General features: G+C 37.9%; 1 protein-coding gene across 1 annotated transcript; it reads left to right on the top strand.

The window, feature by feature from the left end:
* The first annotated feature begins 287 nt into the window (after nucleotides 1-287).
* comp (cartilage oligomeric matrix protein) lies at nucleotides 288-12920 on the top strand. The gene is made up of 19 exons (XM_067512640.1): nucleotides 288-514; nucleotides 3257-3330; nucleotides 3683-3734; nucleotides 3832-3980; nucleotides 5340-5477; nucleotides 5966-6043; nucleotides 6299-6451; nucleotides 6685-6789; nucleotides 7056-7163; nucleotides 7295-7454; nucleotides 7605-7723; nucleotides 8445-8497; nucleotides 8593-8786; nucleotides 8862-9040; nucleotides 9156-9204; nucleotides 9893-10089; nucleotides 10844-11016; nucleotides 11183-11322; nucleotides 11682-12920. The coding sequence occupies exons 1-19, from the start codon at nucleotides 448-450 to the stop codon at nucleotides 11738-11740; spliced, it is 2247 nt and encodes a 748-aa protein (XP_067368741.1). The 5' UTR covers nucleotides 288-447; the 3' UTR covers nucleotides 11741-12920.
* Nucleotides 12921-13959: the final 1039 nt, after the last annotated feature.

Here is a 13959-nt window from a genome sequence, read left to right as displayed (position 1 = left end):
ACAAATTGTCACTCATTCTAGTCAAATGTTAATGTACCAAACAAACCAATAAAACAAAATTACAAATAGACTGTAAAAGAAACCAAACATTTGAGCAAAACTAAAGCAGTTATTCCAGCCATGAACCGTTTCAGTTTTGCACGGTGAAACATTACAGGTTTGTTCGTGTTGGAATGATCTGGATTGAAACACACACACACACACACACACGCACACGTGTGCATTACTACTTGTGAGGTTGTACTGTGTTGTGCAATCAAGTTCTTCTTTCTTCCCCTTACAAAGTGGGTTGCAGAATTGGCGATGTGAGACTCAGAGTTGGGGGGGTATAAAACCAATCTGGGGGGGTTTGGTGGAACAAGGTTTTGCAGGAGGAGCAGTGACACTGAGCTGGTGGAAGGAGAAGAGACAAAGCTGCAGGAGCTGAACAGTAGCAAAGATCAAACCATGCTGAGTTTTCTGATGCTGACCTTTGCTCTCTGTATGGGAGGACGCGTTGCTGCAGGACAGAGAGGTGAGACTGAGGTTTCTATTTTACAGGAACAAGTTAGCCGTTGAGGGATTTTATTATTCACATTTCACAACATAATTTTACAAAAAACATTTTATTTTGAGCTGTGGAAAACTTATATGATTATATCTGATTAATCTCAGGAAAATTGGATTACTAGATATACTCAGAGCTGTTGCTGACTCTATTTGTTAAAATGCAAATAGTGAAAAATGTAAATGTTGCATCAGATGCATATGAAAGTGTAACAAAAGAGAAATGCAGAAATGTCTGACAACCTATATCAATTCTAAATGTCTTTTTTTGCTGTTTTAAAATGTCATCACATAAAAAAGTTAAGAAAACACAGATATACTGAAACAATGAGTTTTCTTTGCAAACTGAGGACAACACAAATGTATTTTCACAAAGTAAGAAAAACAATCAATGAGCTTTCTGCTGTCAAAAATAAAGGCAGCACCGCTAAACCTTTGTGTTCACAGTGTGAATGATTTATTTCCAGTATCGTTCTCTCTCCTGTGGAATTCATTCAGTCAACAGGGCTGCCGCTAATGAGAAGAGCACATTTCCTGCACTTCATTCTCAGGACATTTTTGCCCTCGTATGGTTCCTCCAGGGGGGAGAAGTATGTGAAGATGTTTGAGGTGGTCTTTGGGTTAATTTTATACAAGCACAATGCTCCTCAAGGATTTGATCACACCATATCAAACAAAAACATCAAGTTAAACTGTTAAAACGGTTTTATTTATTTCAATAACAAATTAGAAAATATTAATGGGAATGGGGCTCAGCTTTTGGTTCACTGTCATTGACTTTTCTGGCCAAAGCAGGTGAAGGTTTTTGGAGATAAGATTACAAAAATCCACTGCACGCTGCCTGTTCTAAAGCAACGAGCAGATAAAGAAGTAGCCACTAAATGTAGTGCAGCCCGTAAAGAGGCAGATTCTTTCTTCACAAGATGGTGAAGACAAAAAATTGTTAAATTAAACCACAAGTCAAATTACAGCACATGCTAATAAGCCACAGATTTCTCATGTTGGTGTTTAAGCTGAAAGAACAATGAGTTTAAGCTTGTTTTTATGTTTGATTAATTTTATGAAGTCAGCACTGCGTACACCAACCAGGCCCATTTATTCACAGGAACTTACTGTGTCCTCCACCTTTTCACACCAACAAGTGTTTGTTAGTTGATGCTTCTTCACAGTAGGTGGTTTCATATTTGGTGCCAACAGAGTAAAACTAACATCATTTGGGTATAATGTAAAGCTCTGAATTGGTTAAATGTTTCAGACTCAAATTTGGAACCACCAGGTAAAATGGGAGAAATTATAATGCAGTGCAGTTTGAATTCAGACACGGACAGATGGAATTTCATTTGATTTTACAACATTCTCAGGAATTGCTTGTTTTGGTTGTGTGATAAACCATTAAAATATTTCTGTGACAACTTAAAAACCAGTGTGATAGTAGCACAAGTAGAGAAAAACCATTAGTCAGACTCAGTGAAGTCAAACACAACAATTGCATCAAGCCTGTAAAGCAAAAACCCTGAGAAGTAGGCTGCTGTGTTTTTCCCTCTCAAAGTTTTATAGTCTTACTTCAAAAACAACATTTTCATTCATGTAATAATAATCATCAAGTTGAAATGGTTGAAAGTTGATTATATGCAGTAAATCCAGTCCATATACAAACCTGGGACTGTTGGATATGGACTGGATGGACTGAACAAGGACGCCTACAGAGTTCAGTTCCTGTAAGTGCGCAGCTTGGATAATGTAGCTTCCAGAAAACCATGTATCGTTCCATAGCTGGTAAATCTATTTTGTGGCTAAAATCCAAACATCTCTGACTCTAGTGAATGCAGAGGTCGTGGATACAAATGAGGCCTGTGGTGGTTGAGGAATGTCAGGTTTATACTTCAGCAGTGGATCATGTTGTACATGGAGGAGATGTGTGTTTATATTTACTCTCCAATGAGATCCTGGTCCAAATTTTTCAACCCCCGGAGCATCTGAAGATATCATGTGATGTGATGCAGTATCTGGGAATTTTAAATCATGTGTTTGAACAAATCTAGCTATCTAGATATTTTTACTTCCAGCAGTACCTCTGCATATTACAGCAGTAAATATTAATTGAGCTAAACAAGTTATTTAATTAAGAGATTAACGAATTAGGTCATGATGAAAAACTGTCTTTGCCTTCTGAAAATCTTTTTAATGTTCAAAAGGTTTAATCTGATTAAACCATACCCTAATTATTTTTTTTGCAGCTTTACAAAAGATTAAACATTAGCTTCATCTCAACCAGTGAGAAAAATAGTGAACATTTATTTGAGTAACATGTTATATGCAGGACTTAAATATGATGAAGCACAACAGTTTTCGGCTTGTCCCTTCAGGGGTTCCAAATGCTGATTTGGCATTAGTTTTTATGCCCCTCCTGTCACACCAAGGTCGCTCTTGGTGGCAGGGCAGGGGCCACACCTGTCATTTTAATCATGTCATTTAATGTTGTATATAGATGAGATTCTTTCATATTAATTATTATGTTTTCCTAATAAAAAAACACTTGATATTGTTCTTTAACAATTCTAAAATTTGACTTTATAGTTAAACGTCTGTGCATGGGTGGTTCACTTGAAGGATAAATCATCTGATTAGTATAGTTGTGGTAATGTACAGTAATTATCTTATTGTATTTGCAAGAAACTACATGTGAATGTGTTTTTTTTTTTAAATGCAGATGGAGAAATTATTAGTCAGATAAAAATGACAAACTTCGCCCTTGCTGAGATTAAAGACCTGCTGAAACAACAGGTAAAATACTGTCAGGTACACAATCGACATGGAGTCGACACAACCGGTAGATGTGCACGCTGATTGAGCTGCTCATAGTAATGTCTGTGTTCATATTTTATATTTGTGCTTACTGGTCTGTTGACCTTGTACCTGTACTCTGTATAATTACAATTAAGTTAATCTACTGTATGTGATACATCATTTGAAAAAATAAAAAAAAACATTACAATCATGTACTCTCATCATTCTTAATTAGTTAGGTAGCTATTTACATTTTCAAAACACATTTCACTTTGCTACTAATGCTGTTATCAGCCTGATGTGTTAAGGACTCATACAAACTATTTTTTCTATTTACTGTGTTTCCCAGATAAAAGAAATAGTATTCCTGAAGAACACTGTTATGGAGTGTGAAGCCTGTGGTGAGTTTATCTAAAATAGAGCTTTAAACAGTATGTACTGTTTCAAAAGGTGCTTCACTGAATTGCAACTAAGGATAGTCGATCTCTCTGTCCTTAGGGATGGGTGGGTTGCACCCTCGTCCATCCTGTGAACCCAACCCCTGCCACCCGGGGGTGAAGTGTATGGTAACACTTCAGGGAATAAAGTGTGGACCGTGTCCTGACGGCATGGAGGGAAATGGCACCCATTGCACTGATGTGGATGAGGTACAAAGCAGAGATATGATACAAAATATTGTAATACAACATGATATGATGTTACATCAAAATTAAACACAAGAGCCATAAGATATTATATAAAGTACACTATGATACAGGGAGTTTAGATACAGTATGTTGCAATACAATAATAATGTGTCTGTGAAACAGCGATTTCTGTCACATCTCATGTGAACAACTATGTGCAACACTGTCAGGAATCGTGCAGAATGCAACAGGCAGTGAGGAACAAATGCAGACCCACAGGCAACCAGGGATTTGCCTTTAGGAGGATAAAATATAACAAGTAATCAGGACAAAGTTTACAGGTGTATAGACAGTCATGCAAGTTATCTAAGCAAAGGCTTTAAGTAGCTGGATAAAGGCAAGGTGAAGAACAGAGAAAAAAACCCACAAGAAATAGTTCTTTAGTCGTGATCCAGCTCCACAGTGAAGATTTTAAGTTTTTAGTCAGATGATTAAAAATGGAGTGAGAGCAGCCGAAAAAAGGTCAATATAAACAGGTGACTCCACCTCCAACTTTTTAATGTGGCTATTAGGAAACAATTACAAATACTTTTGTTTTGTATTGTGACACAAAGATTTCTGTCACAACACTTTTATATATTTCCCATTGGTCTCATCATTTCTTGTCATGGAATTTCATTGTCATGCAGACGATATTCAGCTGTATGTTTGTAAAGATTGATGACCTTTTCGGAAATCATTAAATTGACTGAACTGTACTCTCACTTAATCAGCCTATGACTAAAACTCCTTTTTATGTGCAATACAGCAAAAATCCAGTCTTTCCTATCTTTTACTGATGCTGAGACATTATCAAGATTAGATTTTTGCAGTCTTCTGTTTTCATTCTTGACCTACTGAAGTATAAAAAGTAAAAAAAAAAAAGTGGACTGGTTTAAGAGTCTTTTCTCATTGTGCTATCTTGACTTGACTTGACTCAACTAGTTTTCTGAGAGTACAACACCAGCTTTGAGCTGCAGATATGTAGATTCTCAGTGGGTTGAGCAGTACTAACAGGACCACAGTCCAACTGTATTGTCTATAGACTGTGTGGGCATGTACAAACGTTGCTTCAATGACATCTGTCTTCCCACCATGTAGATTTTTCGCCCTGCAAAACAGAGGTCTAAGCAGCCAGAATAATTACACCTGTGTGGGGATTAAGGACCTTTAATATGAAATCGAACTAGTCTATTAATTTTGTTTGCAGCATGATGTGGAGTTGTTAGCTTAGATAATTTCACCTATTAGTAGCTGGGATGGGTTCCAGCCCCCATAACCCTAAACAGAATAAACGGTTAATATAATGGATTTTTGTTTCTGTCTCTCCAATGTTGGCAGTGTACAGTGATGCCATGTCACATGGGTGTGCGCTGCATTAACACCTCCCCGGGTTTCCGCTGTGGTTCCTGTCCTGCTGGGTACACAGGCCCTCAGGTCCAGGGGGTTGGCCTCGCCTACGCTACTGCCAACAAACAGGTCACCATTGGCAACTGTACACATACAGACACACTTTTTCAATCCTATAAACTCTGCTTTCTGTTAGTACTTTTACTATCTCAGTTACAAAAGCAAAGTAACAAAAGTTAAAAAACAATGACAATATAATATGATCAATTTGTTAAAAAATAAACGCTTAACAAATCTTGGTTTTTCCAATCAGAAACTGTCCCTGTTGTTAGATTATAGTATTTCTTAATTAAAAAAAAAAAAACAGCAGAAAGCATGTTTCAACTTCTACCTGTTTTGACTTTTTCACCAGCTCTATTCTACATCCATCAGTGACACCTTCTCACTCTTTTTACTACATAGAGTCTGTCAAACAGAGCGAACTGGTCTGTTTCAATTGCACATTCATCACCTACTACAGGAATATATTCACTCTGCTGCACTGCTTTTTTCTGCCTCTTGACGTAAAAACCCACTGAAGTTACTGGATGTTCCTTCTTCCTTTTTGTTCTGTTAAGGTGTGCAAGGATATCAATGAGTGTGAAAGCCCAAATAAAGGAGGCTGTGTGGAGAACTCTGTCTGTATGAACACCCCTGTGAGTATAAACACTAAATCGCTAGCACACATTGTGTTCCCAAAATGATATCTGAAGGACTTGACCTTTTCAAGCATCACACGTTCATTAAGTCATTTAATAGAAGATTGTTAAAAATACCAACTAACCAATTTTCAGTAATCGAAAAATGTGCACAGTATCACAGTATCCTGCTCCTCAGTGCTGCACTTCATCCTGTATAACACAATAATGTAGACTGATGTTTATGGCATTGTGGCCTCTGTGTGCCATCAGGGCTCATACAGGTGTGGGCCCTGTAAGATGGGCTATGCTGGTGATCAGCGAGGTGGCTGTAAGCCCGAGAGAGCCTGTGGGAACGGACAACCCAATCCCTGCCATGCCAGTGCAGACTGCATCGTCCATCGGGAGGGTACAATCGAGTGTCAGGTGAACAAATCAAAGCAAAAGTATAATACTGTTATTCTTGTGTTTAGGTCATATTTCTGAGAATAAAAGTGTTGGTTCCATATAGCTGAGGCTGTACAAAGCTAAAAAAAAACATATTAAGATGTTGATGACCCCTTTGACCCAACTCCAGTCTGACCACTTAATCTCATGTGATATTCAGTTTACAACAGGGTAAACAAAAACAGTTTATAAGAAACTTTCCATTCTCACAGTGTGGAGTTGGATGGGCTGGCAACGGCTACCTCTGTGGTTCTGACATTGACATTGATGGTTTTCCCGATGAGAAACTGGATTGTCCTGAGAGGAACTGTAATAAGGTACTTTAAGTTCATGACACAAATGTAGAGTGTATGATGTGATTTGTGGCGAGAAGTTTTTGGCACAATTTGAGTACATAGATAATTTTTTTTGCCCAAGGTATTTAGTTTTGGCAGCTCTTGCAGTAAATTCTGTTCATGGTATGAGAAACTGGCTCCTAACAGTATGGCAGTGCTATAAATTGAGTTATTCTGACATAACTGTAACTGATTTTTGATTTACGTTCAATCAACTTTATTTAATAGTTTGCTGTCTTACTTTTCAGGACAATTGTCTCACTGTGCCCAACTCTGGTCAAGAAGATGCAGACAATGATGGAACTGGAGACGCCTGTGATGAGGACGCAGATGGAGATGGAATCCCCAACACACAGGTTCATGCATAAAGACAGAAAATGGAAAATGATTTGAAAAACAACAAATAATGAAACATTCTGTTTATATACTATATATTACGTTATATATTGTTATTTCTAATGCAGAAACTAAAACATCTTGTTTCCAGGACAACTGTGTATTTGTCCCTAACGTGGACCAGAGGAACATTGATGATGATGACTTTGGAGATGCCTGTGACAACTGCCTTGCCATCAAAAACAACGACCAGAAGGACACAGATGTAGACAAATTTGGGGATGAGTGTGATGAAGATATTGATGGAGATGGTCAGTATTGTCTTGACTCCAAGGATCAGGGTTGGGAATCTCTCCTTTAAGTCAAAATTTACAATTAAATGTGGAGAACATATCAAACAGAACAAGAGTTTTAAATCCAGTACTGCAAGTTCCATTCACTGATGTTCACTTTAATCTCAGGAATCCCTAACCACCTGGATAACTGCAGAAGGGTTCCCAATGCCGACCAGAAAGATCGAGATGGAGACAAAGTTGGAGATGCCTGCGACAGCTGTCCTTACGTTCCAAACCCTGACCAGGTCAGAGGTCTCGTTTTCATGATATTTTGGTTTCAATTTACTTATCAATATATCATGAGCTGCTTAGAATGATTTATTCAGCAAGAAAACAATGATCTTTTGTGTTGGGAAGACGTTTCCCTTTTAAAGTGTGCTGCACTCTTATGCGAAAGTGCGGTTGATATTAACCAGTGCAGAAATCAGGTTAAATTGGTATTGTTGTTGAAATCAATTGAAAATCATCTTCAGGTCAACATGAAGGTGGTATTTATGAAGAATTTAATTTTCTGAAAGCCTTGATAGACCGTATTTAGGCAGTTCTAATATTAAATACCTAATGCCAAAGAAGCATGGATGTCTAACATTAACCAAGGCTCTTCATTCAGTGCCATTGAAGGACATTAATAATACACTTTGATATAAGTCATTGAGGAATGCGGATCAAAAGCCAAATATACGTGGGTAAAAAAAATATACATTTGACCAATGATGTCTGAACAAAAGGCTTATAGAGTAAAAAAATCTATGAAGACACCAGCAGTTTTAATTTGACCTCTGCTGGTCTGACCTCATCCTTCGCCAGAATGACATTGACAGGTTTGTCAGTACACTGTGACACCAGCAGAAAAGTATTAAACACTGTTATAATCAATAAGACAAATAAATAATATGAAAGACTTCAATCTTTTACACTGCTGATCACTGCACTTCACGTGAACATTAACTTCTTAACATTCCCCAGTTGGACGTGGACAACGATTTGATCGGAGACCCCTGTGACACCAACAAGGACAGGTATTTGGTGAAATAAACAAAACGAAACAAATACCCATCTTTTTATTTACAGTGTGTAGTCTGTAGACCAAAATCTGCACCTCTCTCTTGTCCAGTGATGGTGATGGTCATCAAGACTCCCGAGACAACTGCCCAGCTGTCATCAACAGCTCTCAGCTGGATACCGACAAAGATGGCAAGGGAGACGAATGTGACGAGGATGATGACAACGATGGCATCCCAGATCTGCTGCCACCTGGTCCTGATAACTGCCGACTGATCCCCAACCCTCTGCAGGAGGACTCAGACGGTGGGTGATGTTCTGGGTCTTTACACATACTCTATTTCTTTAATGTGCACCAAAGAAATCTGTGTGTCCTCCCAGGTGATGGAGTTGGCAACGTTTGTGAGAAGGATTTTGACAACGACAAAGTCATCGACAACATCGATGTTTGCCCAGAAAATGCTGAGGTCACCCTCACTGACTTCAGGGAGTACCAGACGGTTGTTTTAGATCCAGAGGGAGATGCACAAATCGACCCCAACTGGGTGGTGCTGAACCAGGTCGAGTGACTTGTTTGTTTGAGTTTTAATGTTGTACATTTTTTGTACTGAACATTACAAAACATCTTCTTGGTCTGAGTTCATTTCTCTTAAATCCACTCTTCTGTTGATGCAGGGAAGAGAGATTGTCCAGACTATGAACAGTGATCCTGGGCTGGCTGTTGGTAAGAGCTTTATACATGAACTATTCTTTAAAGAAACAATTAGACATTTTGATTAAAAAAAAAAGAGAGAGAATACCACCACCTCACAACACTTGTTTCTCCCTGCTTCTTCTGTCTTTATGCTGCTGCATCACATAAAAAGTGGCTTTGATCTACTCCTCAGAGACTTGGCGAGAAGAAAATAAATGCACTTGCCAAAATGTTGAAGCCTTAAAGTGCTTTACAGTCTCTTGAGTACATCTTTGGCAGTGATAATGGAAAAAGTCAGACGATAAAGTAAAATGAGACTTCTTTACCTGGTCTTTCTTTTCAGGATCTACTTCGTGAACATAATATGAATAGTTTATTTGCAGGAAATCAATACTGAACTAACTTCAGGGTTCTTCATTCTTGGGAATCAGTGAAAATGCTGATTTGATTAGACTTTCTGTTTCCTTGGTTTAACCTTTTCCTTTCCCTACTCAACTAACAAAATGAACACAAAATACGCCAATCGGCCAGAGCATTACTACCATCTGGTGGTTTTACTGCTGTGGTGGACAGATTTGACCCTCTGACCTCTGTGGTATTAATGTGGTGGCTGATGGGTGTAAAGTAAGCAAAGCTAATTTGTCTAAAGTTCAAAGTATTTAACTTTAGCTCTTCGCAGTCATTCAAGACACCCAGTGGGCAACATTCTCTCCCATAGGTTACACTGCTTTCAGTGGTGTGGATTTTGAAGGGACATTTCATGTAAACACGGTAACGGATGACGACTACGCTGGATTTATCTTCGGCTACCAGGACAGCTCCAGTTTCTACGTAGTGATGTGGAAACAGGTGGAACAGATCTACTGGCAGGCAAACCCATTTAGAGCTGTGGCAGAACCTGGCATCCAACTGAAGGTAGTCAACTGCTCCACCCATATGAAAAAAAAAATTGGGGGATTTTTTGCTGAGAGTTCTTATGCAGGGGGAACTCTATGGATGGATAAGTGTGGACTTACTCTGGTACATTCATTGCAAACACAGGGACACATCGGTATTGTGTTGCAGAAACAAAGCTTTTTGACAAAGCAGTTTAGTTCTCAGAAATCCTGGTACAACTTTCTGTGAATAATGGCTTTAATAATAGTTAATAAATAATTTATTATTCATGAATAGCTCAGTTACAAGCCATTACTAACACCACCTTTTGGGATTCCAGGCTAAGGAAAATCCAACTTTAAAAATTGGTGATTTATCAAAAGTAAAATCTAGCTTTGAGAAATAAACCATTAAAACAGGATATTACAAGTTTTTTATTATTATTATAGGTTTTAGATATTACACCTTATTTCTTCCTCCCAATAATACAAATCTACTGATACCAACATTTTAAAAAGGGTAAAAATGTGATTCCAACTGGACTAAACACAACATTCTATAATGACACATTATCTGAAGTGGCACCAACATACCAGCACTTTTTTGGGACAGAGCTGGTCTAGAGGGAGACAGAACACTTGGATTTGGATAAAATCTTAGTGGCCAGCTCTTACAAAATGTCTTCCTTGTCTCTATACCTTAAGAGAATTGCCATGCCTCGATCTACTGCAATCGAAAAATGCAGAATTCTGTCCAGAGACTCAGACGTGTTGATATTTGTGTTATTGAAAAGGCTGTGAAGTCAAACACGGGTCCAGGAGAGAACCTACGGAACTCCCTGTGGCACACCGGTGACACCAGCGACCAGGTGAAGCTCCTGTGGAAAGATGCTCGCAACGTTGGCTGGAAGGACAAGACTTCATACCGGTGGTTCCTCCAACACCGGCCCGCTGACGGCTATATCAGGTTCTGACTTAGTTTGGCTCGGCATTTTAAGTTTTCTTTAATCTGTTAAGTTTGGTCTTTGACATGTTTAACCAGCAGTAGAACTGCACAAAGACTAGATGATAGGTCCTTTTTATTCCCCACTCTCTCATGCTGTGTGATTTTGTTACTTCCTGCTTGTGTGCAGGGTTCGCTTCTATGAGGGCCCTAAGATGGTGGCCGACACAGGCGTCATCATAGATGCCACGATGAGAGGAGGCCGACTTGGAGTGTTCTGCTTCTCCCAGGAGAACATCATTTGGGCCAACCTGCGATATCGCTGCAATGGTAAATCAAGTGCCAGAGACCTGACATAAAGGGCATAAACTGCTTTTCATGTCAAATTCAGTCTTTTTTTTAAATTCTTAGTAGCATTTTTAATCACAGCTACACTCCCTTGCTTTGCACATTCACTAGTTTAGTTATTATATCTTACCATTGGTCAATGCTGGCTGGTCAAAGCATCACCGTATAATGTTGGAAATATTAATGTCTGCATGGAAAAATACAAATCAAAGAGCTGTAGGTGATCTGCTGGAAAATTTAAAAATAGTAAACTGTAAAAACTGTGAATGTTGCCATAAAAGCCCAAAGTAATTTTCCTGCTTCTTGTGTCCAGACTAACCTGTGATTTCTCCTTCTGTCAGACACTCTTCCTGAGGACTTTGACAGCTACACAGCCCAGCAGGTCCAGCTGGTGGCATGATGAGACAGGGACAGCAGATGAACCCAGGGAATTCTGGAAGCATTTTTCAATGCAGAAATGTGTCTCAAGAAGAAAATCAAAGATTTAATGGAACGTCTCTTAAACACACGTCCACTTTAAGATGAAAACGAGTTAACATGCCTAAACAGCAAAGAGGATACAAACAAGTCATCATCAGAGCTGCTGATGGAAAAAGAATTTGTTGAAATGAAAAATTATTTTCTACAGGAATTTCTGTCAGAAATATGCTTCAACATTATATATATATTTTTTTGTATGCTGTAGATTAAAATTACTTACTAATGAATACATGTGGAGTTTAGTAAATTATCAGGATAAGTTTAAAGTTGTTTTGTTTTTAGCTGTGATGTGAATAGTCACTGCTCAGCTGCTTGTACATATTCATATAATGTTTCTAGTCTCTAATAATAATAATTCAACAGTAGCCAATTGTTTATAATACTGCAATTATTTTTTAAAGTTACTGAATAATATATTTTGTCACTTGTCTAAATATCTAGAAAACTTTTTAAGAATATATTATATAATGTCAATGAAACCGGATTATTAGCTGTACTAGAAACAACGTCAAACATATTACTTTAAGCAACAGACATGGCTTTTTTTTTCAAACTCAACAGATTTTAGTGGAAATCAACATTCTGAACATTTTACAAGCATGCAGATATCCAAAATAATCTTTTAAATTTTGCATTTGGAAATACATATTACAAAAGAGAAACAATAGCAAAGACGATATACAACAGGATTGAAACACCATGCATGTCCACAGCAACATGCTGTGATGTAAAATGACACGTTTTTTTTTTAATCAGCATCATTCTGCAAATCAAGACGGTGCAGAGAATAATTCAATTTAATCTTCCACATTCAATTTAATTAACATTTTCTTTCATCTTATAAACAAATGATCACATAAGGAGAATCACATGGCAACAAATAAATAACTACAGATCTTTTACTACAACTTACAGGACAACAGTGATATAATGCTAATCTCACTATAAGCTTTAAGTGGACCTTAAATTGTGTTTTTCTAGAGCATTTTACATGTTTCTATGAACTGTAGATATGTTCAGAAAAAGCCCATGTTATTAAAGGGACATTTTATTCAGACCAAAACACTGGGAACAAACTGTAAAGGTCGAGCAGCTCTTTCCAATTGTTATGGGACTTGGGATACACCTTTAAACACAGAACACCTGCTTTATCATATTGGGACAAAATTCAGCATCATTGCCTTTTAATGCAGCATAAACTTAGGCTGAGCTAATAGAAAAAATAAAAATGCAGGTATGTGGTACCACAGACTAAAAGTGATCTTAAAGTGATCAGTCCATCTAAGGTTTCAGTAATGGTAAGTTTAATTTCCATATTTCAGTTTTTAGCTTTAGACTCATCAAAATTTATGAAATTAACACAAAGTCTCGAAACACTAATTTATCCACTACACAAGAAGTAAACATTTCCCATATTAACTGCCTTTTTTATTTTTCTATTTTAAAGCTACAATATGCAACTTTTTAAAATCAAGTTAGCTGTAGCATTAGATTTAAAATCAGTCCAGCTCAGTGGTGTCACAGATACACACAATGCACGCTCTCACATTAGTATGTAGAGGACAGGCTGCTAGCTTTCTGTGATTGATTGGAGGGGCAAGCTTTAGAAGTGATTATATCTGCACTCCTGCCAGTCTGTGTCACAGGATGTGTCAACAGCATCTGTCCACACAAAAAGGTGAAGCACACTTCTACTAAATATTTGAGGTCACACACTGTAGCTTTAATTAAAGTTGTATTACCTGCTTAAATACAACTGTTAGAGTTGTCCTAATACCCTTGTTATCACATATTTTCGTAGTCTGTAAGTTGGAGACCACACACGCAGATGAATGAAGACCAGTATGAGCTTCAGTTCAAAACATGTAATGTGCATTTAAAATTTTAGCTAAATTCACAAAGTGAGTGTGTTCTACGGAAGCGGTTTGGGGTCACAGAAAAAGTTTGAACTTTTAAAAGTTCTGTCTTGCTCTCTCTTATTCATAACAGTGACCCCAATCCTCTTCTGTCGTGTTGAAGCACCATACAGTATTCTGGTACTGGTAGTCAAAATTCAAAATAACTGCACTAGGGCCAGTCTAATGTCTCTGTGTGAAATGCGACTTTCTCAAACGGACTTTGATTTTCCTGCGGGGGGAA

This window comes from Channa argus, chromosome 8 (assembly GCF_033026475.1).
Source record: "Channa argus isolate prfri chromosome 8, Channa argus male v1.0, whole genome shotgun sequence".
NCBI lineage: Eukaryota > Metazoa > Chordata > Actinopteri > Anabantiformes > Channidae > Channa > Channa argus.
Note: the sequence above shows the minus strand (reverse complement) of the source record. Positions and strands in the feature narration are given on the sequence as shown.

Coding starts and splice junctions, on each gene's coding strand:
- comp (XM_067512640.1), top strand. CDS start 448: ATGCTGAGTTTTCTGATGCTGACCTTTGCTCTCTGTATGGGAGGACGC. Junction 515..3,256: donor CGTTGCTGCAGGACAGAGAG/GTGAGACTGAGG, acceptor TTTTAAATGCAG/ATGGAGAAATTATTAGTCAG. Junction 6,790..7,055: donor CTGAGAGGAACTGTAATAAG/GTACTTTAAGTT, acceptor CTTACTTTTCAG/GACAATTGTCTCACTGTGCC.